The 27,505-nt window shown below is 37.8% G+C and overlaps 1 protein-coding gene across 2 annotated transcripts; it reads right to left on the bottom strand.

Moving 5' to 3' along the window:
* Positions 1–8: 8 nt before the first annotated feature.
* LOC113078675 (junctophilin-3-like) lies at positions 9–27,505 on the bottom strand. 2 transcript variants are annotated; one of them, XM_026251008.1, is made up of 5 exons: positions 26,765–27,505; positions 17,011–17,818; positions 6,368–6,492; positions 3,389–4,356; positions 9–450 (listed from the first exon to the last, which is right to left on the bottom strand). In XM_026251008.1, the coding sequence occupies exons 1-5, from the start codon at positions 27,144–27,146 to the stop codon at positions 370–372; spliced, it is 2,364 nt and encodes a 787-aa protein (XP_026106793.1). In that variant the 5' UTR covers positions 27,147–27,505; the 3' UTR covers positions 9–369. The 2 variants fall into 2 exon arrangements, with proteins under 2 accessions (XP_026106793.1, XP_026106792.1); XM_026251007.1 differs by lacking the exons at positions 9–450; positions 3,389–4,356; positions 6,368–6,492 and adding an exon at positions 26,502–26,538 and having other exon boundaries at positions 17,489–17,818.

Genomic DNA, 27,505 nt, shown 5'->3' with positions numbered 1-27,505 from the left:
AAGGCAAGTAAGGAATATGAAAAAGAGAAACAAGTATATCAATTTATAACAGGATTAATGAGTGAATGAATACATAGGATAAAAACTAGAAGTTCAAAAGGGTGCGTGTAACTATTTCAGATTTAACAAAAGAAAAGAAATCAAAACGAGCTCTTTGGAGACAGAAAAGCAGACAGAACTGCTGAGCCCAGTTTTGTGTCGTTGCCTTCCTCAGTCCTCGTATTGACGTCCTGTAACTTCAATAGAAGTACACTGGTAGTTTGTAAAAAAAAAAAAAAAACGGGCCGGAACCAGATCAGTTGTGAGGACACTAGTATTGATTTGATAAAAGTGTAGCTGGACAAGAGGAGTTGATAGGCAATGCAGAGTTTAAATAAAAAAATGGACAAACAAAATGGCGACTCCAATGTTGAGCAAAATCACCATGACTACCAGAATAGAGTTGGAGCCCTGTTGAGTGAGAAAGAAAAAAAGAGCAAGGTCAGTATTTGTTTATACAGTGTGCATTTCACAAAACAATAAATAGCGCTTATTTGCATGTTTTATTGTTTTAGAACTTGATTCACTAAAATAAATTATGCAAATCAGGTAAGAATGCAAACAAGCCAAAAAATCTGTTTTAAACACAATCTGCCTGGTGTACAAATTTACATAGTGTTGCTTTAACGGGTATTCATTTTATTGCCTGATTAGAAATATTAACAAAAAATGCTGTATGATGTATGTCGACTAAACTAGATTATTACATTATTATTAATTTATATATTTTTTATATTTTTGTATTTTTTTTTTTCAAACTAATCACTTGCATTTGGCAAGCTAATCACTTAAGGTGTGTCCCAAAATCTCATATTTATGAACTATTCTATAACTTTTTATAGTATAAATAGTGTGAGTAGTGTGTTCACACTGATTCCAAAATGAAAAACTTTACATTTTACCCCCCAAAATTACACTTTAATGCACTTTAAATACCTCCAAAAATGAAGTATGGATGTTGAACACTTCATGCACTCAACTGTCGCAGTTTTACTTAACAAAATGAAGGGGGAGGGGCTATCACACTCTGTTTGTGAATGACAAAATAACCTTATATCATTCATACACTACATACAGGTAGTTGAGTACATGGTAAATAAGTAAATAGTGTATAGTGGGTTACAAAGCAACATCCCCTGTGAAGCCATGGTTTACAGTGAATTTATAACAGCCATGGAGGATTAAGGCAACATAATTACAGCAAAAGTTACAGGCTTTACATGTATGAGCTATCACAATCATCCAGCCTTGGGCAGTCAGTATGGACTAAATTGTTTCTTGTGAAAATGATGCTATGTTTTAGAGTTACGCAGCTTTCCTGGGATAGTACAGCATTGCTTCAGTCTAGGCACACAAACTTTAAAATGCCAAAAGTGTACTCTACTACCCTGTGCATCTGGATATTAGTTTGTTTAAAGAGCTCTTCTCTATTTTATTTGGTTGTGGGTACGCTGCAAATAGTTAACATTGAGTGCGGCAAGCAAATAGTACTCACTTTGTGTGAATACAATGCTCTCTATTAACCTAATTTGCACTGAAAGGAGGCATGCTTGCGCTTATACAGGATGACAATGGATAAAATAGCCATGCCAATATTCTAGCATGTTTTGCACCTGCTGAGTGACTTTGCACTGAAGTATGACATGCTAAAATTGCGCAACTGTTATCTGAATTTGCTCCACAGTGTATTAAGCAGTCAGTATACTAAAGTCTTTGATTCACTGCAAAACACATTTGCACTCTACAGTGCATGTTTAAAGAAAGCTGCATGATTATTCCATTCCCCTCGGCTCACCAGAGATACGGTATTATCTCAATGGAAATGAGAGTCTGCACTGCATTGTGCCAGCCCTCGTAAGGACCAACGTATTTCCAAAGAGCCGGGTTTATCTAGCGCACTTTTTAATTGATGGGCTCATGTAAGTGTGTCTTGGACAATGTTTACAACCATTGAGCAGAGGGACACGCGGGCTGCACATGCAAGACACATGTGAGGCATGAAATTAGGCTGTGACAAGCGAACCGGACACTGTAGTGATAAGAAGACGCCGTGAGCGCTGATTTTGCACAATGAATTAGGACAAGCGTATCTCATAGAGTCATATTTAGTGCATTTTCCTGTTGAGCAAACACATTTTGCTCTCCACAGTTGTTTTATTGTAGAGTCAGACAGTTGTGTAGGGCCTGTTCTTCCTCCTCATGTGCTAAGCTAATCAGTTGTTTAGATATCTCCAGGGTGTATAAATGTTGTTAAAAACATTGAAAGCGTAATCGGGGCTGGCTATTGTGTGGATGTGTTTATGTTTCATGTTAACCTGTCCTGTCTTACACAAGTCTGCTGCATTGCTTGCCTCTCTGCGGCTACAAACATAAACCCCCTCCTTCCTAGAACTCACTCTTGTCACTTGATTGGCCACAACCCGAGCAAGGCATAAGCTGTTCCCTAGCAACAGAATGTGGGACAGCCAATGCAAAGCTGCTTTGTGGAAGGAGCCACATTGCCAATTTGCTGTTACCAAGGTGTTCTCAGTGCAGCAAGAGATCGTAGGGCCGCTAGGCAGTGGAAGGGGCCAGTTTAAAGAGTGGATATGTGTCCGGGTTGTGTGTCACGGGCTGTTGTCAGGTCCTGTATTCCCTCGGGACTCCAAACACCTACACTGTGTTTGTGGAGGTTATTCTTTCTACTCATGGGCTCTCAGGCACCGATGCATACTAAAACACCTGGTGCATTTGCAGTCGATTAGAAATGTATTTGATCTATCTGAAATTCTGTAATTGGATTTTATGATTCAACATTCAAATGTTTTATTGGACAAAATGTTTACTGAAATGTTAAAGTCGTGAAATATGTTTAAAATTAAGGGCACCGCTTTGGTTTCTGGGCCCCTTGAACAGCATATTTTCTCATCCCCCTTTGGTAGTAATAACGTTTGGGCCCCCCTCCCTCCTCGGGCCCTTAGAATAGTCCCAAATTTCCACCTGTTATGATTCCCCTGTTTGAATTTATTTCTTAAGTTAAACAAAAGTTCAGCTGGAAATTAAGATTTGGTCGCCATTTAGTCATCTCACGTTTTTCCAAAACCTGTAGGGATGTCCAATCTTGAACCTGGAGGGTCACTCTCTTGCAGAGTTTTTTGGTGTTTGGCATCCTTTTTAAAGATGTTTTAAGTTTTACTGTAAATGTATTTTATTGTAAATGTATTTAAGTCTTTCTTACTTTCTTAACTGCAGCACAAAAAGAGAAATAAGTCGTGCGAGTTTGGACTGACATGAGGTTAAGTAAATGATAACAAAACTTTCAATTTTGGGGAAACTATTCCTGTCTTCTGTGTAGTGCATGTTGACTTACCGAGTTCACTTTGAGCTGAGAGTGATTCTCATCGTCGTGCTGTAGTGCAATAGGTGGGGATTTCTGTGGGGGTGAGAGTGTGAGGTCCCTACGGAGGGGCCGAGCCTCTAGCTTTTCCCCCACTCGTAGACTGTCCAACTTTTGCACTGAGTCCAGAGCCGGCCCCCCCTGGGCGTCCCTGGGCCCTGAGGCTTCCCGGACATCCTGTTCCCGGTCACGATTTTTACCCCGTCGCTGTGTATGTCCACGGGACTCTGAGTGACTGTGCCACTCTTCCCCATGCCCACAGGGCTTTTGGGAGTTATGGGAGTCCATTGGCTGCAACGGCCTCATCTCCATTTCATAATTGCTCAGTTTTTCCTCATCCTGCTCTAAGAGACGGGAATGAGCCAAACTGTCTCCATGTACCCGTTGAGATGTCCAGGAAGATGAGGGTCTGTCTGACCTCCTTTCCCGTTGGGTTTTGTGATTCGAGGAGCTGTGGTCTCGAGGCTTATGATTGGAGGAGTGCTTGTGGCCATTGGCCCGTGTCGCTCCAACCCGTACCTCGTCTTGCACTGAAGGAGTTGTGGAACGGCTGCTCCCCCGACTACCACCTCTACTACTGCCCCCACGGGAGGGATGCTTGTCCTCGCTCCAACTGTTAGCCCTCAGGTACTCTCCACCTCCACCTGAACCACCACCACCTCTCCCCTCGATCAGCACCTGGATCTCTTGAGTTCCTCCACGCTCTTCGTCCACTGCAGTTTGTCGCAGAAAACGGGCGCTTTTGGTGCGGTGGGTAGATTTGGTGGTCGGGCTTCGGGGAGGCGTGGAGGGCCGACTGGGAGTGGGGCTCAGATCTGGGGTAAGGTCTGGGGGTGTGGAGCCCTTCATGTAGAGCTCAGTGCTATCCGCGGTCCCACTAGAGATAACTTCCACATCGTTCTCGCTCGAGTTCTGCTGTTTGGGTCGCTGGCACTCCACTCCTACTCGGAGACAGAGAGACAAGTTTTAATTTTAAAACATGTAGGCATGCCACACACTTTAATTGTTGTACTTCCTTCTGCAAAGGGGGTGTATGGGATGGGAACATGTCCTTGCATAAGCCTCCATCTGTCTTCAGGACAAAATAAATAAATAAAAAAATTTACATAATTTAGAGTATTATTTTAAGCAGACCTAAATAAAATTCTTATTTGTTAGGGCTTCTCCGATCACGATTGGCCGATAGTTATGCGCATCTCGTCAGTAAAGCCGGTTCTCTAATAAGCGGTAAATTCCATCAGGTGCGTGATTTCACATAAAATAGCCGTTACTACACGGAGCCATTGTTAACTGAGAAGATGCGCAAATCCACGTTAATTTTCAGCGTTTATTTGCGCATCTTCTCAGTTAACATCGGCTCTGTGTAGTAACAGCTGCTCTATGTGAAATCACACACCTGATGGAATTTACCGCTGATTAGAGAACCGGCTTTACTGACGAGATGCGCATTAACGATCGGCCGATCGTGATCAGAGCAGCCCTATTATTTGTATAGTACATGCATAGTTACAGAACTGCTCTTTTTAGTGCAACTTTTTTCCCCATATGAATCGTGTGCTATGTTCTGGGATAATCATAATTGCCATTATGAATAGAACATTTTCATTCTGTATTACTTTGGGCTTATGTTGTTGTGCCATGCTAGGTTTGACGTCATTGACACTAAACCAAAAGTGATGCGCCAGTTCAAACATGCAAATTACAGGTATGTTTGGTAGCTTAACATATTTAGGAATTTTAATACTGGTACGGTCTTTATTTGAGTTTTGGTCACTATTTAAATTGTAGAAATATAGGAAAGAGCTGCAAGAAGATTCTTTAGGAATTCACTTCCTGTGTTCCAAAGAAAAAAATATTTGGCTAGCAGGTTTAAAACCACATATGAGTGAGTTAATCATAACAGAATTAAAATTTTTGGGTGAGTTTTCCCCCGTACAACCCTTGAATGCTTGAAGCACATGGGCCGTTCCTGGTAAGCTTGATACAGTGTAACTTATCAAAGCTTTCCAGAGTCAGCACCATGGCTGCTCTAATCAGCTCCGCTAATGAGACCCGAAGATTTTAAAGTCTGTTTGCGCTACAGGCGCACATCCCTATGCACCCGTAAGTACATAACTTTCAACTTAACCTCGTAAAGGCTTGTACTCCAACTGCAAACATCATTTAGAAATCTGTTGCAAGTCATCACATCACAACCAAGTTTGTTCTAACATTTCTAAGGTCATCACATGCCATAACTTTATCATTTAGAAATATCAACCCTTCCAGGAGGTCGCTTACACTGATCCAGCACAGCGTGAGTGCTTATAGCTCTCTTGTAAAGGGGTGTTTTGTGATGGGATGCGATCTGAGAGTGTATCAATTCTTGCAGATGTGTGGGGGTGTGACAGTGACCGATAGTGTGACTGCCTATACAGTATGTGAGTTTATGTATGTGGGTGGTGTGAATATGTGTGTGTGGGTTTTGTGTGTGCATGCATACATTTCATTGTGTATGTTGGCTAGCTCCGCGTGGGTTTGTCGGAAAGGTCAGCGCTGACCTCCCCTCATCTTCTTATTGCCTCTTCTATCACTCATCCCCCCCCGCATGTCCCAGTAGGGGCATCAACCCCTACAGTCCTGAACCCATCTGGCACCTCCACTCACACACACAGACGCTTTCACCGACACTCTGCCATTCTTCTCCTGAACTATTACACACACACACTTATATAAATCTACCTCTGACTGATTGCTAGTGCTGGCATAAAATGATCAGCGCTAAATCGTCCTTGTCTGTTTGAGAATCGATGGAAAATATTAGCACCTTTTCAAATGATGCAGGACTGTGTTTTCAAAGTTAACTTATTGGAATATTGAGCATTAACAGCTAACTGGAAAGCTTAGTCACACCGTCGAACAGTTTGAAGCCCCTGTTATTTTTAGTCTCCAGACTCGGCTGGTTGCACTCACTGTTTCCTCTGTGCTGGAAAGAGGGGGAGAACTCTTTGGCGGTGATCCGGGCCAGCCTGCACTCTTCCTGGGCTTTCTGCGCTGCTGTCATCGCGGCATCGGCTTTCCCTCTGGCATGAGCTGTCCTGTGGACGTAGTGGTCCAGGACAAAGATGTTGAAATGTGGAGAGAAAGACAGGGCAGTTAGAAAAGCACATAGCTTGTGGTCTTGCATTTAAGATGAAGTGTGCAATTTATATACACAGTATATGTACTTATAGACAAAATTGTAAATATTTTAGTTGAATCTGTTCTGATGTTTATTTATCACAATAAGACCAAGGATATTTAAAGTTACTGGTCTTATTGTAAATGAATAATCGATGCACATGTTTAATCTTAAAGGGATAGTTCATCCAAAAAATACAATTTTGTCATTAATTACCCTGATGTTGTTCCAAACCTTTAAGACCCTTGTTCATCTTTGGACCACAAATGAAGATATTTTTGATGAAATCCGAGAGCTTCCTGACTCTGTATAGACAGCAATACAACTAACACGTTCAAAGCCCAGAAAGGTAGTAAGGACATTGTTAAAATAGTCCATGTGACATCAGTGTTTCAACCTTAGTTTTATTAAGCTTCAAGAATACCTTTTGTGTGCAAAGAAAACAAAAATAACTAAAACTCTCGGATTTCATCCAAAATATCCTAATTTGTGTTCCGAAGATGAAAAAAGGACTTACAGGTTTGGAACGACATGTGGGTGAGTAATTAACGACAGAATTTTTAATTTTTGGTTGAGCTGACCTTTTAAATCAAAATGTAATAACTTTCTTTTTTTTTCCTCTCTGAAAGGTTTTTATTTTTATTTTTCCAGATACTTAAGCATGGCTTCTTTCTCATTCAAGTTCTGGCTCCATTCTGGTTCATAACACAAACTGACATAATTTAATCAATATTTGATCAAGTTCCACAAATTATTGTTATTGTTATTGGAATAGGCCAATCTATTTTTACTCAAAAATATATCACATTAAATGAACTTTTAGATTGAAATGTATGTAATCCTATAGCAAAAAGTATACTATAATGTAGGTCTACACCATTATAGTACTAGCACATTAAATGGATGGTGATTGGTTGTTCAGTTTTAACTGGGAAAACCTTGCTCTATGAAGCAGACCATAGCAAAACGCACACAAGCATATGGTTTAGCCAATGAACAATCCGGTCATTAAATTGATAAGGCACATGCTTCAGCGCCTACCAAGATCTTGACACTCCGATTATCCAAGGGTTGACAATAAATACAGGCTGAAGGCAAACAATTACACAGCAGTCACACACCCTCGCTCTGAGAGATGCTCTCGGGACTCCACAGAGTCATGCCTTTCTGACACTGTAATTCTCACTTGTTTTAACTCTGTAAACTTGCCAAGACTCTACTTTGTAATCCGAAAACCAACTTTACTGCAGTTTAAAGAACCACGTTCGAATGTAAATATCACATGCTGTCAAGTAGTTGCAAAATGGTTTATTGAAACCTACTCTAATGCCTGTTGTGTTTGAGGGAATTATTTTTTAAAGGCTAAACATTTTCTGAATAAATAACCAAAAGCCCCCAAATTGTTACAATTATCCTCTACAATACACAAGTATTGTTCAGTGTTTCCCATCTGGACCTGTAAGAACAGGCAACAGGGCTTGCTTCGGCTGCTAAATAATTCACTGAGGAAATCAATGTGGTCTGTGTCTGAGACAATAAAAGAGAGCTAGTGTTCACAACCTCGCCTTTTAATGTGTGATTCCCATTCATCACACCCATCTGTTTTACCTTTGTGCGATCGAGACTTCGACTTTGCATGATGATGATGATATCATAGTAGCTGGATTGTGTGCTGTAAGAAATTACCAGTAAGTAGAAAACAAGATAAAATGATAGGAAAATATTTATTGATCCAAATTATTTGCCAAATAATATTCTAAATGTATTATAAGTTTGATTTTATTTAGTTTTAAATTAAGTTTATTAGTAGTTGTTTAAGTCAATAATTTTGAAATGGATTAATTTTATTAATATGACTATTATTTAACGATCAATAACATTTTTACATTTTTATAAATTAAAGTATGTAGTAATATTAATTTAATTTGTAATAGTTTTTGTTGGTAGTTAAAGTTTATAAGTAGTTATTAGAAGTAAATTAATACATAGTTAAATTAGTAATTAAAATTGTACTAATGAAAATAATATTACAAATATGAAACCATTAATAATTAAATACTATTACATTTTATTGAATAAACATTCAAACTAAATATTCATGATTACATTTTATTTATTTTATTGATTAGTGGTTAATTTAGGCATTTATTTAAAATTGTATGATTTGAATAATTTTTTATTATTAAACAATTAATAAAATTGTTCATATATTATTAAATGTTATTTAATTGTAATTTAAAATATTACAATATTATTTTTGCCGGAAAATGTAACAAAATGACTTATTTTCAGCATTTTTATGAACATGTTATGTTATGTTTCAACAGACTTCTAGGCTGAATATTCACGCAAATGAACCGTATGAACCCCAGGTAAGATGATGCTCTGCCTTTCTCACTGAACTTTTTCCCCAGGTCTCATTCTCTCTCCTTGTTTGTGCAGTGGCTGTCTTGGTGCAGTATTGCATGTCGATGCTCATCGATTGCACTCTCTTCTTTTCTGCTCCAGGCTGTCTTCACCCAGCCAGCCAATCCAAGTGCATGTGTGTGAGAGTGTTTTAGCATGAGAAGGTTTAAATGGGGTTGTAGCGTGTAGTGTGGTCAGAACATGTGGGTGCGAGAGCATTCGAGTGTGTGTGAGAGACAGAGATGCTGAGATACGGCGAGGTAGGTCGAATGAAGAGATCTTAGGATTGCATTCACCCCCCCCCCTCGTGCCTTGCCGGTTGTCCTGGCAACGGCAGAGGAGAGAAAGTGAGAGAGAGAATAAGATGGCGTGGGGTATAAAAAGGACAAACAATTAGATAACAGAGGAGAATGAGAGGAGGAGGATTGTGGGATGATTCTGGAGGTGTTAAGAGTACAGTCAGAGTGAGGGCTGGATGTGAGAAACCATCCATTCACTAATATAGGGCCTCTAAACGGTGTGTGTATCGTCTCAAACACACACACACACACACACACACACTGATCCAGGTGCTGTGAGATCGGGTCGAGCTGTGCTGGTTGCTGCTCTATTTATATACTGCTGAACGATAGCAATGTTTCTATACACTTTGTGATTGAAACAGCGACTAAACATTGTTTTACAGCAAGTCTGTCTAACTCAATATAGTTAAAGGGAAAGTTCAGCCACAAATTAAATATTCATTTATTCATGTCATTTTTTCACAGTTGTGTTTTTCCTGACCCGAATTACTTAATTTTTCATGCAGAACACAAATGGTGAACTTTCTGAAGAATATCCAGGCTCTGCTCTTTTCCACATAATGAAAATGTATATATATATATATATATATATATATATATATATATATATATATATATATATATATATATATATATATATATATATATATATATATATATATACACACACACACATTGTTATATATATATATATATATATATATATACACACACACATTGTTATATATATATATATATATATATATATATATATATATATATACACACACACATTGTTTTTCAGTTAAGATATTGCATTTATTTGAGAAGCAACGTTGTCAAGAAGTTTTGTTTTCAGATAATTACTGTTGAAAGTTTTGGGAAGAATTTTTTATTTAAGCTTTTTTTTAAACAAACAAAACCTTTTATTTGGCAAGGATGCATTAAATTGTACGAAAATAATAGTAAAACATTTACATTATTCCAAAAGATTTCTATTTCAAATAAATTATTTTTTTTTGCTTTTTACTTTTAGAGAATCTTGAAAAAAAAAAAAAGATTATGGTTTGCACAAAAATATTAAGCAGCACAACTGTTTTTGTTATTAATTAGAAATGTTTCTTTCGCAGTAAATAACCATATTAGAATGATTTCTGAAGGATCATTTGACAATGAATACTGGAGCATGAATGCAGAAAATTCAGCTTTGATCACAGGAATAAATTACATTAAAATATACTGAAGTAGGAAACAGTAATTGTAATAATATCACTCATTTTCCTCTACATTGTATTGCGTTTTTAAGGTGTCTTCGGCAATCTCCATTCACTTTCATTACACTGTGTGTGTGTGTGTGTGTGTGTGTGTGTATGTGTATATATATATATATATATATATATATATATATATATATATATATATATATATATATATAAACAATAGTAGCCAGGATATTTTCAAAAATGTACTTTGTATTCCGCTGAAGAAAGTAAATCGTAAGGGTTTTGTTTCAGCATTTTGGATCAAATGAATTGTCATGTGTGTGAACTTCCCCTTTAACACATTCATTTGACACACATCCACGTGTAAACGCTCTCATCTAACACAGATTCTCACTCTTTTTTTCTTCCGTCCTTCCTCTCGACACTCAGACACGTGCAGGCACCTCCCATCGGTTCTTTCACTCTCTTTCATGCACGCAGAGCCCTGCCTCTCATTCACATTCTCCTACTCTCGTGTCTTTGCTAAATGATCTGAACACCCTCTGTTCTTTTTTAAGCTCAAATTCACACATCCACAACCTACAGTACAACTGATCTATCAATTTAAAAAGATGGATCTTCCAGTCTCCTGAAACAGCATTTATAATGGAAAACAAGATTTTTCTTGCACTTTTGACATAAAAAGAGCTAATGTATGCCAATATTCGCAATTCAAATCTCTTGCCCCAGTCCAGGGACATTTAGAAACAGTCAATGATTATGACGTTAAAATAACGTGAGCATTAACACGACGTATGACCATTCACGTTTAAACATCAATGTCAATGTTCAATGCAGATTATTAACTCTGAAATTAAGGCAATACACTACGGGTAAATGTACATATAGATCTATACAAATATAGATTTTGGGCTATTTGGCTTTCCATAATGTGTTGTTTCAGACTAGTGGAGAGAAAACATCCAATATACACTTTAAAATGTTTAATTTTTAATACACTTCATGTATTTGCATGTGTAGATTTAATGTACCTTTTAAAAACTATAAAATATTTTTCTCATGCACCTAAAATCTCTACTTCGTTAGGACTTACATAGAACAAACTAGTCTGTAGTTGTTTTTTTTTCCATCTAAACGCTGAAGGATTTTACAGTGTATAATTTGCTGATTATAAAATTTGTATTCTTTAAAAAAAAAAATTTCTTCTGGCTGTTGACAGTATTTTCTGATTTATCGAGTGATGCATTGGGAAATTAAAGATCTCTATGACTCGAATATGTCGACAAAATTATAAAATTTTAAACCTGACTTTAATATTCAGATTTCTGTTTTTGAAATGTGCAAATTATTGCATATTTAATTAGACAATACTCTTTTGGAAATGTAATCATAGTATTATATATATATATATATATATATATATATATATATATATATATATATATATATATATAATAATACTATGATTACATTTCCAACATGATTACATTTATATATATATATATATATATATATATATATATATATATATATATATATATATATATATATATATATATATAACTTTTTAAAAGTTTCAAATGTAATTAATTAACCAGGGAAGTATATAGTTTTTTGTTTGTTTGTTTATTTATTTATTTGTACAAATTTTTCTTTCCCCCCTTCAAATCTCTCTCTCTCTCTCTATACACACATACACACACACACACACACACAAACTGTATATTTTATTGATTCTCTTACATCATTTGAAAAGATTCATACTGTAGGATGAGTAGTTAAGAATTTTAGAATCACATGTTGTTATTTGATTCATTTTTGTTCAAAATTAAATGTTGGTATTAACAGCTGATCGGAAGAATTCAAGGTTTATATGTATTTTTGTATTTTAATGTTATTCAATTTAATGGGATGAATACAAAAGCAGGGCCTCTGAAAAAAAAAAGTGGGTGGTCGCCTTTGCGCTAAATAATACTATTATAATTTCATAATGGAGTCCAGAGATGGCCGTCTTATGACAACAAAGCCCTAATCTCTATGGATGACCCAAATAAGCCGCCCCGTGCCCACCAGAACAAAGCTTTCATTTGCAGATGACTCACGGTTGCTTCTAGTGCTAGTGCCTCAGCGCAGGTCTACTGTAGTAGCTACTTTGACCACGTTGACGCTAAGAAGCTAATCAGATTAACTGTTATGTGATCTTCTCAGTCATTTTGTCTATCCTGCATCCTGTTTGTGTTGCGTGCGCGCATGTTTGTCTAATACCGGAAGTGTTCGTCTTCAGCATTTGTGTGTTTTGGAATTGTATGAAATCTTAAATAATTAGAAATCAAGTTTTCCTTGATCTTTTAACTAAAAGAGCTCCATGTATACATCCAAAACATAGTTATCAAAACTAAAAGATATTGTAAAAACTGTTCTAAACTAAAAGCAAATAACCAGCCATGCACGTCACTGATGCCAATTGAGTGTTGAGAAACTTGAGTCCTGGCCAAGAAACCCACAGTAAGCTCAGCAAAGCACTGTTTCTCATTTCACATGCAAAGAGGGAATTTACATAGAAGTCTTAAAGGCACAGCAGGAAAAAAAAGCCTATTTGTAGGGCCAAGAAAGCTAAATTATGACTGTTTTTGGTTCAGAAAACCTTGATTTAAATGGACCTTGTGAGGAAAAATGAAAAATTACATGAAATGACTCTTTACACTGTACAAATTATGGTTTGTGAGAGGTTTTGAGACAAATAATTATTGAATAAGCATTTTTTGAGTGCACATAAATTTGTAAAATTCTTTTTTTTTTTCTGAATATTATGAACCAATAATTAATTTACAGGAACATTTGGGTAAATTCTGAGTTCATGTCAGTTGTAGTCTAAAACAGTTAAAAATAATCATTGTTAACTGAAATAAAACTTACAATTTTGAAAAGAAAAACAAGTTCAACAAAGAAAATGAAACATTTTTTAACATTCCATTTATTTTATTTCCTTAAGAGTTCACAAATGAGGTAATAACAACAAAGTCCCTTCTGAAGTCTTTGATAATACGAACCTGAAAAATCCATAAAACCACAGTGTAATGCTTTATTTGACTTTTTTTCTGTTTCAGCTTTATCTCATTAGTTGCTCTCAAGCACTGTGTGTATGTGTCTGCTCCGTGTGTCGGCAGGGCCAGTGCTAAGCTGTAGTGATAGCATTGCTGAGAATATAATGAGGTCAGTGGGATTTGTGGGGTGAGTGAAGCTCTTAATATAGCACATGCATACCTATGCACGTTTGAATGAGCGCACACGTACGCAAACATATGCAGCCGCCATCAATGGGCAGGCACGAGCACATGAACTCAACATATGTGCTTACACACACATTTCCCTAACGTACTGTATGGACAGATCACATGGATGCACACAGCGTGTGTCCGCAACATGTGTGAGGCTATAAGCTACTGTGAGTTCGTGAGCGGTTGGGATTGGGTTTGAAATGGAGAGAGTGAAAAAAATAGGCGAACTGGCTTAGATCCAATTGAGCCTTGCTGGTCTATCTCCAGCAAGTCTCTAGCACTCTTGGCATAATGCGGAAATCTCTGATTCTCTGTGTCTCTCTCGCTTCTGATTTCTCTTCCTGAACCCTATCCCGATCGCCTTTTTCTTCTGCTGACCCATGAGTCACCAAAACAACCCATGCTAGACCCATGATTCCCAGTCTGGAGAATATACCAAACTCCATGGGGTTCTTGGAAAGATTTAGATTTAGCTTTGGTTCTTTATATATATAAACATCAAGGTTTAAAACAACATAAGAACGAGTCAGTAATGACAGAACGGTTCATTCTTAGCTAAACTATTCCTTTAAGACTCAGTTTTATATATATATATATATATATATATATATATATATATATATATATATATATATATATATATATATATATATATATATATATATATATATAAAACTGAGTCTTAAAGGAATAGTTTAGCTAAGAATGAACCGTTCTGTCATTACTGACTCGTTCTTATGTTGTTTTAAACCTTGATGTTTCTTCTGTGGAACACAAAAGGAGATATTTTGAAGAGTGTCCTAGTTGCTGTTTTCCATGCAGTTACAATGAATGGTGGAAATACAAAAGCACCATAAACATATTGAAAATGTGGTTCATAAGACCGGTTTGCAATATTTCAGCTCTCCTGGAGTCATTCTATAGCTTCAAATGAGAAACAAACAGAAATGTAATTCATTATTAAATAAAAATTCGAATGCAAACTGTTGTTTTGCATTTGAATTGGCTTCTATTCAGTGAGTTGAATTAGTCTGATCTGTGAATAGATCAACTGATCCACTTAAGAGATCTGACTCAAAAAATATTTCTTTCACTAACCAGAATCGTTAGTTTTAAAAAAAAAGGTTATAAATGTTTGGAACAAAATTAGGTTGAGTAAACAATGACTACATGTACATTTTTTAAAAAGTATTATTTATATAGTATTTTTTTATTTTTTATACACACACACACACACACACACACACACACACACACACACACACACATATATATATATATATATATATATATATAATATTTTTCTTCCTATTATATATTTTATATTTTAAGGGTTTTTATATACTTTATATATTCATAAACTGTATTGTATATATTTTAGTTTAAAATTTTGTCGTTTTATTTGTAGATTTAATTTATTTTGTTACAGTTTAACTTTTAGTAATTCTAGTTCAATAAGAAACAAGTTTTAAACATTTATGTTTTATTACTTTTATTTTATTTTATTTGCATTAACAAAAATATATTTTAATCAATTTTAGTTTTAGTTAACAATAACAACACTATTTTGGATTAACTATTTTTTATATTAAATATTAAGGCTACCAAAAGATTAAAATAATGAAACTACATTAATTAACTACATTAAATTATTTTTATTTTATTTTATTTTTTTCTTCTCCCCTTTTACAGTACAATTTCACGTCATAGAACACATTTCTGTTTTGGTGTCAATGAAGGAGCATTTGAACTTTATTTATGCCACTGTATTGCTACCTAAGACCACAAAGGTTGGGAAACAAATCTCTGGTCTACAACATCAACAAAACCAGACATGGAGACAACAACGTTAAAAATGCTTCCATTTTTGAATTAGCATTTAATATTCAACCAATCTGTATTGGGTTAATAAACACACACACACACACACATACATGGACACACACTAACAGCGTCAGACAATTTATGACTATGGCATTCCACATGTCCATGTTATTGATTGTACCACTGTTGCTCTGCATCAATACAGACATCAGTCAGCTTGCTGCTACACCCAGAATCTACATGACTCTCATTAAGTGGATCCCGACTTATGTATTCTCTCTCCACGCTGACACCGACACAAATCATTCACGTTTCCTTAGCAACCACACCACTGAACGGCACCAGCAAGGCCTATTTAACAAGTCCCAAGAAACCGCTAGAAATATGGCCCTGTGTTTGGATGCAGTGTAAAGAATTGAGAGGATGAATGTTGTAGAACGATACACTATGTCAACGAGCACTTGTGTAGTCCAAGCAGATGTTTGAGTGTGCGTGCTAATGCCAAGGTAACACGGTGTGTATTTTAAGACTCCATTAATTTAAGAATAGTTTCAGTTAAAGTCCATGTTAGTTAGTTTTGAAGCCATCTATACGCTTGCATACTCCTAAGAGTTAATAAAATGAGCTTTTAGCACATATGTGCATTTTTACATTGCAAATTTATAATGTTGCTCTACCAGGAAAATGGGCTGAAAATATCGATGACTCATCGTGCACTATACAGATGTTGTCCAATCAAATGTTTTGTAGAATATTTGTATCAGTCATAACTCGTGGAGAAAAATAGCACAGACAGGTGGAAAATAATTAATCTTTCTACTGAGTGCCTTGTGCTCAACCATAGTATCAAATGTAGTATATTTTGAAAAACAATACACTAAGTGTTAGCCTCAAAACTGAAGTATACTTGGGCTTTATACCACCTGCAACCAACTAGCTTGTACATAGGTTCATGTTACTAAAGCTTATTTGGAAAAGCGCCCAAACTTTATTTAAAAAAGAAATGTGTCAGTGTATCTACATTATGGCCATGAGCCCAAGTACTTGATAGTCTGTTGCAGATGGGAGAGACATACTGTACTTATTCTAGAGGATCTTATTGGACAAAATGATGTCTACTTAATCATCAACATTTTTGGTCTATTTGAAACATGTATGTGTACTTACATATTTGTGTACTCAACTTTTAAGAGTACATTAGCATTTGATTGCACAAACATTGAGCTTGTCAAGTTGGTCTTTGAACCATATAAAAATCAGGAGTCACTCTAGTAAAATCATTTAAAGCATTATATTCACCCTAAGATTAGGAAACCACCTTGGTTTGCTTTGAGAAAGTATGTTAGGATTGGGGTGGAGTGCTTTTTGAGGTCAACAAGTAGCTAGCAAAGATATATTTTCGAAGTAAGACCCTGTATCTTACCTTGAGAGCGCAATCTCTGCCTTCTGCTTTGCAATGTCTGCGGCCTTGTCCGCTGCTTCGACCGCCCTGTCCACTTTCTCGCGGATCTTGCTGGCACGTAGTGGGATGAGGTTCTTGCGTTTGCCGCTGACAAGCATGTTCTGTTTGTATTTGCCCTCCTCTTTGGTGCCATCAGGAAAGGTGGTGCATCCGTAGCCATGCCTCTTGTTGCCCAACCACTCGCCCTGGTACTGCAGTCCATCCGAACGCCTGCTCAGCCCGCATCCTGTCCTCTTGTCGTTCTTCCATTCGCCAGCATAACTCTCGGTGGTAGTGGCGTCTACATCATCCTCGCCTACTGGCAGCTCACCCTCCCCTTCGCCTAGGCTGATGGTTGAGTTGATGTCAGATGCGGCGGAGCTCACCGTACTCATTCCGGCCTCGCTGCGGAAGGAACTCTGCTTGCTCCGCTGGCTGGCTAATGAGCTCTTGGACTCGGATTTTCGCAGCTTGAGACCACTCAGGAGTGAGCGGCGGAACAGGCCCTTCTTTTTGTTCTTCAATAGCTCTGCCTCACTGTGGGCCATCAGAACGAAGCCTCCGCGGGATACAGCCGGGCTGCCCGCTGCTAGAACACCGCCACCCCCCATGCCAGCCACAGGCGCCCGATCGCCAGTCAGCAGAGCTGTGCCATTGCTGTGCTCGGAGCGCAGAGAGTTTATGGAGGTACGCAGGGGTGAACGGATGACGGCCGCCATGCCATACGGAACGCTTTGCCGTACGCCGTATCCATGCCGCATGCCACCCACCCATTGGCCCTGGTATGTCCCTGAGTGAAAAGACAGGAAATAAGAGACTACTTTAGACATGTACACTACGAATCAGCAATCAAGTTGTCTCTTGCAGGATTTTGCGGAACTGCAGCAGATGTGAATCCCAGGGTAACCCTGCTGAGTCTGCTGCCCTCAGGTTTCTTCAGTTTGGAGAGTTGCCTCATGTTTTAAGCTCTGATAGTCTGTTGGCCTGTGACTATGCTGGAGAAAGCATTATATAAAGAAAACTGTCTGAAAAGGCTGCCTTTTACCTGCAGTGGTAAGAAGCATGAATTATGGTCAAAGAAATCAGTCTTTTCTAATGGTTTTGGGGACTAGAAAAACAGCCAGGTGCAACAATAGTGTCAACCCTGTTGGACCCTGGGTTTCACATCTACTGACAAGTCCCAAGTTATTTCTTCCTATTCATGGACAGTTAAAATGTAGCTTAAATAACTGATGGCAATAGAAGATTTTGTGGAGCCGAGTTCATTTGCAGAAAATATCAGTGAAACCTTTCTGTGAACTTGTGTGCTAACAAACAGGTGCTTTGAGTTTTGGTCATTTTACCTTGTGATTATGATCGAAAACCAAAGGACATTCAAAACAACAATTTAGCTGCAGGCACTTAGTATTTTGAAAGGTTAATTGCCCTTTTACCTGTCTTGATACTATAAACTTAACCACCAGGGAGATCATACTGCAATTCACATCTCTGTAATATGTTTGTGCCTTTTCAGTAACTCAATACAGTTGGGAGAGGTTTGTAGTGTGTGTTTCTCCAGGCACAAACAGTAATAATCCTTGTGAGCTCAATAAAATGCTTCTCTCATTACTTCTGTGCCACGCGACGAGAGTGAGTAACAACTTAATGAAAAAAAAGAATGAAATGTTGTAGGGCAGTGCATAAAAATAATGTGGATAATGTGCCTAGTACTTTGCTATAGAAATCTATGTTGAAACATACAGTGCAAATGTTGTATATCAGCTTAAAATATTTGTTAAATACTTATGTAAAATAAAAACATTTTGTCTCATTTTGCCGAACTATCAAATTATGTGCATAATGCCCCTGAGACGCACCATTGCTACAGCTGTGATCACTAGTAGCGTCATCAGCATGACCAACCTCATCAACAGCAAGCACAGGAAGTGCCATAATGGCAACAGTGGAAGAGTGTTTTTGGCAGCCATGATCTCCAGACCTGGCTCCATTATTTCGCTTATTGTGATGGAGCCTCAAGGGACCAAGTTTTCATCTTATCGATCTTAATGTCCATGAGGTATCACAGTGCCCATCAATTTAGCCGCCAGTAGTGTTATTTATTGGTGAGTGTGCCAACAAAATAATGGAATGTTGCGTTCTGTAAAATTTCCTTTATGGTGCTGGCAGCCTGATCTTTCTGTCGGGAGTCATGATGAATCCCCATCTTAGAACTTTCATTAAGTGACATGGGTAACCAATTACACTTGCAGGTGAGAAAAACAGGACTGATGGGCCTTAATCCGAAAATGTTGTCATTGAAGAAGAAAAAGAGCATTTTAATGCTTACAGTTGTTGTTTCATTATAGGACTGGTGCTTAATTAATCGCAACTATTGGCATATATCAATATCTGCTAAGAAAGCCCTCAAACTGAGATAATTTAAGATATTATCATTTAAGACAAAAATGTGTTAGCTGTCATTGTATATTTAGTTTTTGTTTCATATCAGTTAAACACTTTGTCTTTAAGATGCCAAGTAAAGTTATAAGTGGGTGAAGCACTTAGAACCAAATCCAGTTACAGAATGTCTCTCTCCATGGTGCTGAAATCTAGGATAATATTATCTCATACAGACATGTTTAAAAGAACAGTTCACCCAAAAATTATTTACTCACTCTTAAAACTGTATGATATTGTTTCTTCAATAAACACAAAAGTTTTTTTGATGATATAATGACCATGTAATGTAAGAGGAGTGTTCAGGTTATTTAAATAAAATGTTTTTTTGTTTTTTTTGTTCCACAGAATCAAGAAATTTAGTATAACATGAGGGTGAGTAAACTGAGTGAACTATCCCTTTAAGAGTTTGTGCTCACCTAGCATGGATCTGCCGGAAGGTGTATATTCACCATCCACCTGATCTGTCCTGTAGTTTTTAGTGCTCTGTGAGATCACCTCTGATGTAACCACTATCCCTACATGCTGATGATTCATCCTGGCCAACATTCTAGAACATGCTGGCACTATTACTGTGGCAGCCATACACACAGCTCACTGTGCTACTTCCGTTATCTCACCATCTCATATTTGTTCTCACCCTCTTTTCTTTTCTCCCATCCTTTTTGTCTATACATTATCAGCTTTCTCACCCCGTTAGCTACATGCATACACATACAGCCATATGAACGCCCCCATTCCCTCTGCCTGTATTGATCTCTGTGGGTTGGCATGTCAGCGAGGGCTGCTGGATGGCTCGATGGGGCTGGAGCTGTGCTTGGTGGATTTTCCCAGCCCCCCACTTTAATATACGTACTTTCCTGGCTTAGAAACAGCCCTAACACAGATCTTCCTCTTTAACAGCGTCTATCTATCTATCTATCTATCTATCTATCTATCTATCTATCTATCTATCTATCGTTTCATTCATTCATCTGTCGATTGTTCTGTCTATTTCCGTTTGACTGTCCGTTTCTTTCTTTCTTTCTACCCTTCAAGGATTTAATAATTTTATCAGAAGGGGGCTACTTGCAGGCTGAGTACTGCAGTTGAAGTGAGAACAGGAAACTGACACACTGTCACAGGCCTGTACTGCTGCGATTCTGATGCCGCGTTCCGGCGGAGTGGCCGACAGTTGGCCAACATCTGGCTGATGCTTGCTTCATATTGTCGGGCAGCAGCTGCGTGCTGTGTGATATGTAGATCAAACGCAGGCCTAAACTGATGGGATTAGCTTGGAAAATTCCCGCACACACTGACACATAGAAAGAGAGGAGGCATCAGTTCACACCTCCCAAACATTCACCGTGTATTTCTTTCACACTCACTATCTTCCATTCATTATCTAATGCACACTTTTGCTCACTTCAGATTTAACGGTAACATTTCAGAAGAATAAAATAACTCAAGATTATGAGATAACGGTAGCTAAATATTACAACATTATTGTAAATTTGACAGGCCACAAATAAAATAATCTTTTTCCTGCTCTCATTTTTCACAATTATAAATCTCCACAGAATTATTGTATAGCAAGCATTTTTTGTTTGGATAATCAGTAACATTAATGTCCTTTAAACAAAAGCAAATCTAATAGATAGTTCAATGGATTTTAGACGATATAATTTTTTGATTATGATGCATTGGCAGGCCTTCCAGAATAAAGACTGTCTGACAGTGATGTAAAACTGCTGACGTCGGTTGTGCTCTGATTGATGAGCACAACGTTAGCAGCACAGACACAAAACTAAGCATCCAACTCGGAGTCTGGCGGTCTGAGGACAAGATCCGCCCACCGGCTGAAATGGTTTTGTACATAACAAGCTCCCGTTTGAAGTATCTGGTGGGGGAACTTGTCCTTGATTAGCCTTTGAACTGTTCTGTGTTCCCTGGAGACGTAAGGCAGAGTCCCCAAGTCACAGCGACTGAAATTAAGAAGCAGTCTTCACTGTTTTGTAACAAGATGTGCAGGAAAAGCCCAGTATTGGTGACACTTAACATTATATTATATTGATGGATTCTGTGATGCACATTTTATTAATTACAAAATTATATTTCACTGTGTTTACAAATGAAACATTAAGTAGGCTTGTTTGTTAGTATTCAGTTCTTACATTTAAGCTCATAATTTACATATTCCTTTTATTTGTTTATGTTGAAAGATGTTAGCATTTCAGATAGCATTTTTATTTTATTTAGTATAACCTTGAAGTAGCTGCATTAGAGATATTTATATAGACAGAATACAAATGTACACATTTATTGTAATTGTCATGCTAAAGAATTTACATATAATTTGTTTTTAATAGCATGTGTTAATTCCTCATTCATCAATAACTTTTATTATTATTATTTTTTTTTTTTGGCCATTGCAAACATTCAGAGCATGCTGTGAAACCTGTAGTACCTGGAGGATTTTGGTCAAGAAAAGTGGTGCCGCTTCAGTAATACAAAGATGGAACATACAGTATAGAGAACCAGTGGTATGTTAACTTTTGGATAGGATAATTTGTGTAAATACAGTTTTTGTTTTGTCTTGTCAAATTAAAATTTTTATTGTACTTCATCAGAAGAGGTAAACAAAATGCTGTTTTCTAACATTTTGGTCATTAACTGATCCATAACTGACATAATATTTTATGAAATGGACTGTCAGGATAAAAATCAACAATCTGGATTGGCAAAAATTTGTTAATTTCAGACTAAACAAACAGCCCCCTTTGACATTAGAAAAATAGGTTATTAAAGGTCAAAACGAATTGCTAAAATGTCCCCCATGTATGATTTCCCAGTGAAAGAAAGTGAGATCTCTCGTGGTAAAAACACAAGCAATCAGCTAGTCCTTTGATAATTCTGCAGGTAGCCATAGGAACTTCTCATTAAAAGAGGCAGTTAAAGAGGTGTTATAAGTAAACAGCATGATAGGCAGGCCTAATGAAGAAAATTTGTTAGATAATCGTTGGAAAGTGTTCTCTTGTATTACTATGATATCGTGGGAAAGCTCCTCTCAGGGAGAAAGAGATAGAGGGAGAACAGTCACGACACCGGCGCGCTGCTGGCGCTCTCCGTGGTTCTGAAGATAAGAGTGGGTGTATAGCTTGCCTGTTTCGGTTGGGTTTTATATCCTCCTGAGACTCAGCAATTCATTTTCGTTCACTGTAGTGGACATAAGTTGTTTGTTAATATCGCTAAAACCGTATGTATCACAGTTTAAAGTGTTTTATATGAAATCTTGTTTTTTTTTCTTTCAAATGTAATATTATAATGATATGATATAGCAAACAGCAGGCAAAATACAATCTGAAATGCAATTTATACAGTGCAACTAACAAGAAAAGAAACTGGGTTATCAAATGTTAAAAGAGAGGTGAAAATTACTCCCATATAATTTATTGTTGATGTTAAAGGCAACATAACTGATGCAACTGTATGGTATTTCATCCGTACATCTGGTATTTTTGCACATATGGCAAACCTTGTTTTTATTTGATTGCTGGGTCTCAGGAGGTTAAGAGGTTTAAATATCCAATATAACGTGTATTTTTTTGCCACAAAGTCGATGCCAGTTCACTTGCTTTATGAATCTAACAACTCTTTGAACCAACCAAGATGTGAATATGCAATACAGTCTATCTCTGAGGACACAGATGTTAGTATTAATCAGAGGGACATCTAATTGAATCACTGCACAGCTGTGAAAACAGCAATACAAGTGAGAATGCAATAGCAAAAAGGAAAATGTTGTCTTGGATCTGTCATTATCTTGCTGACTTAAGAGTATATGGCGTATATGCAGACAGCAGTAGCCTTGTATGAGCATGGGACATCTCACATGGGCTTACATGGTTATGTGATTAGTGGTCCTGTATTGGCTTTCTATGAGTCCTGCATCCCACATGTCAAAACTAATTCGCTTGCGTTTCTGCCGGAGGCCTATGAGATGTATTGTGCAACGGCGTGAGGCACACAGAACGGAAACGGTTAATGCGGAAAGATCAAAGACGTGGAAACATCACAGGACAGATTTAATCACGTGCCTTCCCCCGGGTTGAATTTATATTTGTTTCTTTAACAATGCACACAGTTCTGTTTCGTGGTTGAATACTTCTTGTTTTTGCCTTTTCACATGTCGAGATCAGGGACGCGTCTGTCTAAAGAAATTATGGCGTTGTGGCTCACTTGGCCTAAATATCTCACATACATTGCTAATTAGAATTCATGCCAGGAAAAGTCAGACTCCCGCAAAGCAGGCAGAAAGTCTGTTTGGATCGGCTCTTCCATGAATTATTAATCTCTTGTCTTTTTCACAAAGTCAGCAATTGCACCTCAGAGTAATTGTTGCGTGCGTGTGACTGCAGGTCAGACTCTCGCAGAGTACACATCTGCTGGCCATGCTTAAATCCAGGACAGTGCACTTCTTAGAATGAAACAGGTGTTTGTATCCATAGATGGACTAAAGAGATCTCTTATCCGTAACCTACTGTAAGATAAACCATCATTTGGGCATTCATCATAGCTTTGGAAATAACAAGCACTTCACGTGGCATGCCAGAGGCGACTCTTCCCTGATGCAAACTGCATACTTTTATTGCATTGTCAGTCTTATATAAACAATGCCATAAAAGTGTTGTTTATTAAGGCAGTGTGTTATGTATATGGGGCAATGGTATTTGCGACAACGCCCCATAATACAAAATAAAGCCACACTTAAAACCAAATCTCCCTGTAAGCCTAGATAGACTAGCAGGCTGTTATCCGTTTAAGGGGATTTCGGTTTGACTTCTTTTTTTCAACGCTATGTAGGTGATGTCTGTGAGAAGTAAATAGTCCCATTTTAGAATTATAAACAATATGACCATCTGAACCACATAACTGATGAGATTGTTTATTTTTGTTGTCAAGCTAGATTGGTATTTCTATTTGCTTTCGAGAAAGGCAGAACGCAAGCCAAACTGATCAGCATTTGAGTTTTGGTCATGATGCAACAGTGCTGGGAATTGCTGTATATGAGCTACAGAATGGACATGATGACACTACTGTTGGCCTGTCTGACTAATCATTAGGGTTACGTCAGAAACTGAAACCAGATCAGCCGTAAAAGCAAAAGTTGTCCGTATCCTGTACAATGCCATTTACTGTAAGTAATCCCTAAGGTGCTGACTGAGGGGTAAAACATGACAAGACATGTTATTGAATCAAAGATTAATTCATGTGATGTAATGGTAATAGATTTTGAAATATCACATAAAAGGATGTACTCGCAGCAAGCTTAGAAATGTCAGTTTATATTTAGAACAAAGGTGTGTTTATGATATTGCATACTTTGAGAGTCCCTCCTAGAAGCCAGTGGAAACTAACTTGCCCTCTTCAAACCTGTCCTCTTTAGTGTGATGGGGGAATTCAGGTCGTAACGTGAACAGATGCTTTAGTGTGTGCAGCTGTAGTGTACTCAGACAGCACTGAGAGCTGATAATGCCACTGTAACCTCTTTGTGGCCCTATTAACCTCTTCCTGTATTGTCTCTCCCTTATCTGGCTCATTTTCTTTATTTTTTTTTTCTTGTCAATCTCTGTCTTCTCTTCCTGCTTACTGTGGTCTTGATTAAGTGGCCCAGATTAGGTAAACACCATTAGCGAGTCAACCAGCCAATCAGAGTGGCGAGCACTGAGTCTCCAGTGACACGCTGACCCGCTGCCAGAGTCTGTGTGCGTTTCCACAGCAACTTGCTGTAAAAGACACACAGGCAACACTTCCATAATGCAGGGAGATTGGGAGAATAAAACAAAGAGAGACACAGGTTATGCTGCTCCAAAAATAGGTACACCAGAATCCACACTATCTTCAACTTAAAAACAGTGCTGAAAAAAAAGGGTGCTGATTTTACTTTATTGACAAAATATCTTTAGGGTGTTTGAAGTTGCATACCTTTAGAACTATGAGACAAAAAAATCTATATATGAGTATATCATAGCTACATGAATCCCTATACGCACTCCTACTCTACCTGTTTAATTAAAGGGACAGTTCCTCCAAAACTAAACACTTCTTTTACTCATTCTTATGTCATTTCAAACCTGGTTGACTTATACAAAAGAATGTTATGAAATATATTTCAGTGTATTTTGGCCATACAATGAATGTCAGTGTGTTCCAGTATAGTTTTGGACCCCAGTGACTTTCTTCTGCAGGTTTCAGATTAAATGAAGGTGAAAAAACTATCCCTATCCCTTTAATAGTTGTGGTTCAATGTTGTATCATGCATTAAAATGGAATCTTTACCAGTAAGGGTGATGAAATCAGATTTTACTTACAAAAAGGTACAGATGTGAGGGTTCAGTTCAGGCCACTTTGGACAAGTATGCATTTACTTTTCAGGACTGCAATTTTTAATGAATATTCACTGACAGAAAAATCTTTTTTCTTGGCCAGTTAGAGATGTTAATATTAACAGATGTTAAGTCAAGTTATGCTACTGTGGTGGTTTTAGTTGTTACAAGTAAGTAAGTTACTTGTTTAAATGTTACTTTCATGGCCATTGGTCTTTGTCAGTTATCTAGCCTTTGTATCATCTTGCCAGAGTCAAGTTATCTGCCAAGAGTTCTTGACTTTTGTTTTGGTAATCTTAGTTTGTAATATCTCCAGAACACTGGACCGGACACTTTGTTACAGCTCAAATAGGCTGTTCCAGGATTTTGTCAAGGGATTTTGCAAGACCTGTAGGTTAACTGGTATCTGTCATTCTTTCTCTCTCTCTGTCTTTCACTGCCTTTCTAGATGTCCAGTTGGCCTTAATTTGAGCCTCCAAATTGATCTCCTCAGCAGCTTGTGGAGGACAGATGAAATAGCTTGTTGGAATGATGAGGAGTAGAGGAAAAATTAAAATTAAACAAAATGGTGAAAGGTCCAAAAATGGAAATCACAAGGTATTCTAGAAATATCTTTTTGCTGTAAGAGTGTGTTTGTGTTTGCCATTAAAGGGAGGTTTTACATTTACTTACCTCCATGTCATTCCAAACCGGTATGACTTTCTTTCTTCTGTGGAACACACAAGTAAATAGTATGAAGAACACTGGGGTCCAATGTTAGGGTGTTCCACAGAAGAAAGACAGTAATACATGTTTGTAACAACAAGAGAGTGAGTAAATTTATGACAACATTTTCAGTTTGGAGTGCAATAATTGTCTTATTGCAGAGGTGTCAGCAATTTGTTGTATCTTTTTACAAACTGTAATTCTTTACAAAATTAACTTAAGACTCTTACCTCCATCAGAGTATGTCTCTGTTCCATATCCATCTTGTAGGCCATTGTTCCATGTACCCTCGTATTTGCCACTGGTTCCTGTGCTTTCCCGCACACCATAGCGTCCCTTAAATCCATGTGTCCACTCGCCTTTATAAACCCACTTGCCCTTGTTTTCAACTCCAATTCCATGGCGCTTACCTTGCGCCCATGTCCCCTGATAGGTGTTCCCACTGGGCCAGGTATAGATGCCCACCACCTCAAAGCCATGGCTCCAAGAGCCTGCGTACTCGCCTTGGCCCTTGGGTCCTGTACAGATGCCATGGCCATGGGCCTTTCCCTCTTCCCACCCTCCACAGTATGATCCCCCATCATCAAAGTTGAACCTGCCCCCAGTGGACATGCATGAAATAGGTTTTGGCAAATACCCCAAATCTCAAAAAAGAAAAAGAAAAAGTAAGTAAGACCCAAACAAAATCAGGTTTGGAAATGGGGCTGGGGTGTTTGGTAGAATACTGGGAAAGGAAAATAACTGTATACGCTCCCTTTTTTGTTGCCTAAAAAAATAATGCAAAAAGTTAAAAGAAAAAAGAGGAGCCCTCCCGGGCAGTAGTCCCCTCCTGTCAAACTAGGCAGGAGCAGCTTGAGCCCTCTCAGACCATCCTCCTCCAGGAGTGAAGCTTTTTATTCACAAATTGCTTGCTTTCCTGCAGTTGCTTCTCAGTGATGAAAGTGGGACCACGCCAGCCATGCGCCTTGTTC

The sequence above is a fragment of the Carassius auratus genome, unplaced genomic scaffold (assembly GCF_003368295.1).
Source record: "Carassius auratus strain Wakin unplaced genomic scaffold, ASM336829v1 scaf_tig00026308, whole genome shotgun sequence".
NCBI lineage: Eukaryota > Metazoa > Chordata > Actinopteri > Cypriniformes > Cyprinidae > Carassius > Carassius auratus.
This window is presented reverse-complemented; position numbering and strand designations above follow the sequence as displayed.

Excerpts from the sequence above, each read along its gene's own strand:
- LOC113078675 (XM_026251008.1), bottom strand. The coding sequence starts at position 27,146 with ATGTCCACTGGGGGCAGGTTCAACTTTGATGATGGGGGATCATACTGT. Across the intron at positions 17,819-26,764 it reads AGAGACATACTCTGATGGAG|GGACATACCAGGGCCAATGG; the intron begins GTAAGAGTCTTA and ends CTTTTCACTCAG. Across the intron at positions 451-3,388 it reads CTCAGCTCAAAGTGAACTCG|GGCTCCAACTCTATTCTGGT; the intron begins GTAAGTCAACAT and ends CTCACTCAACAG.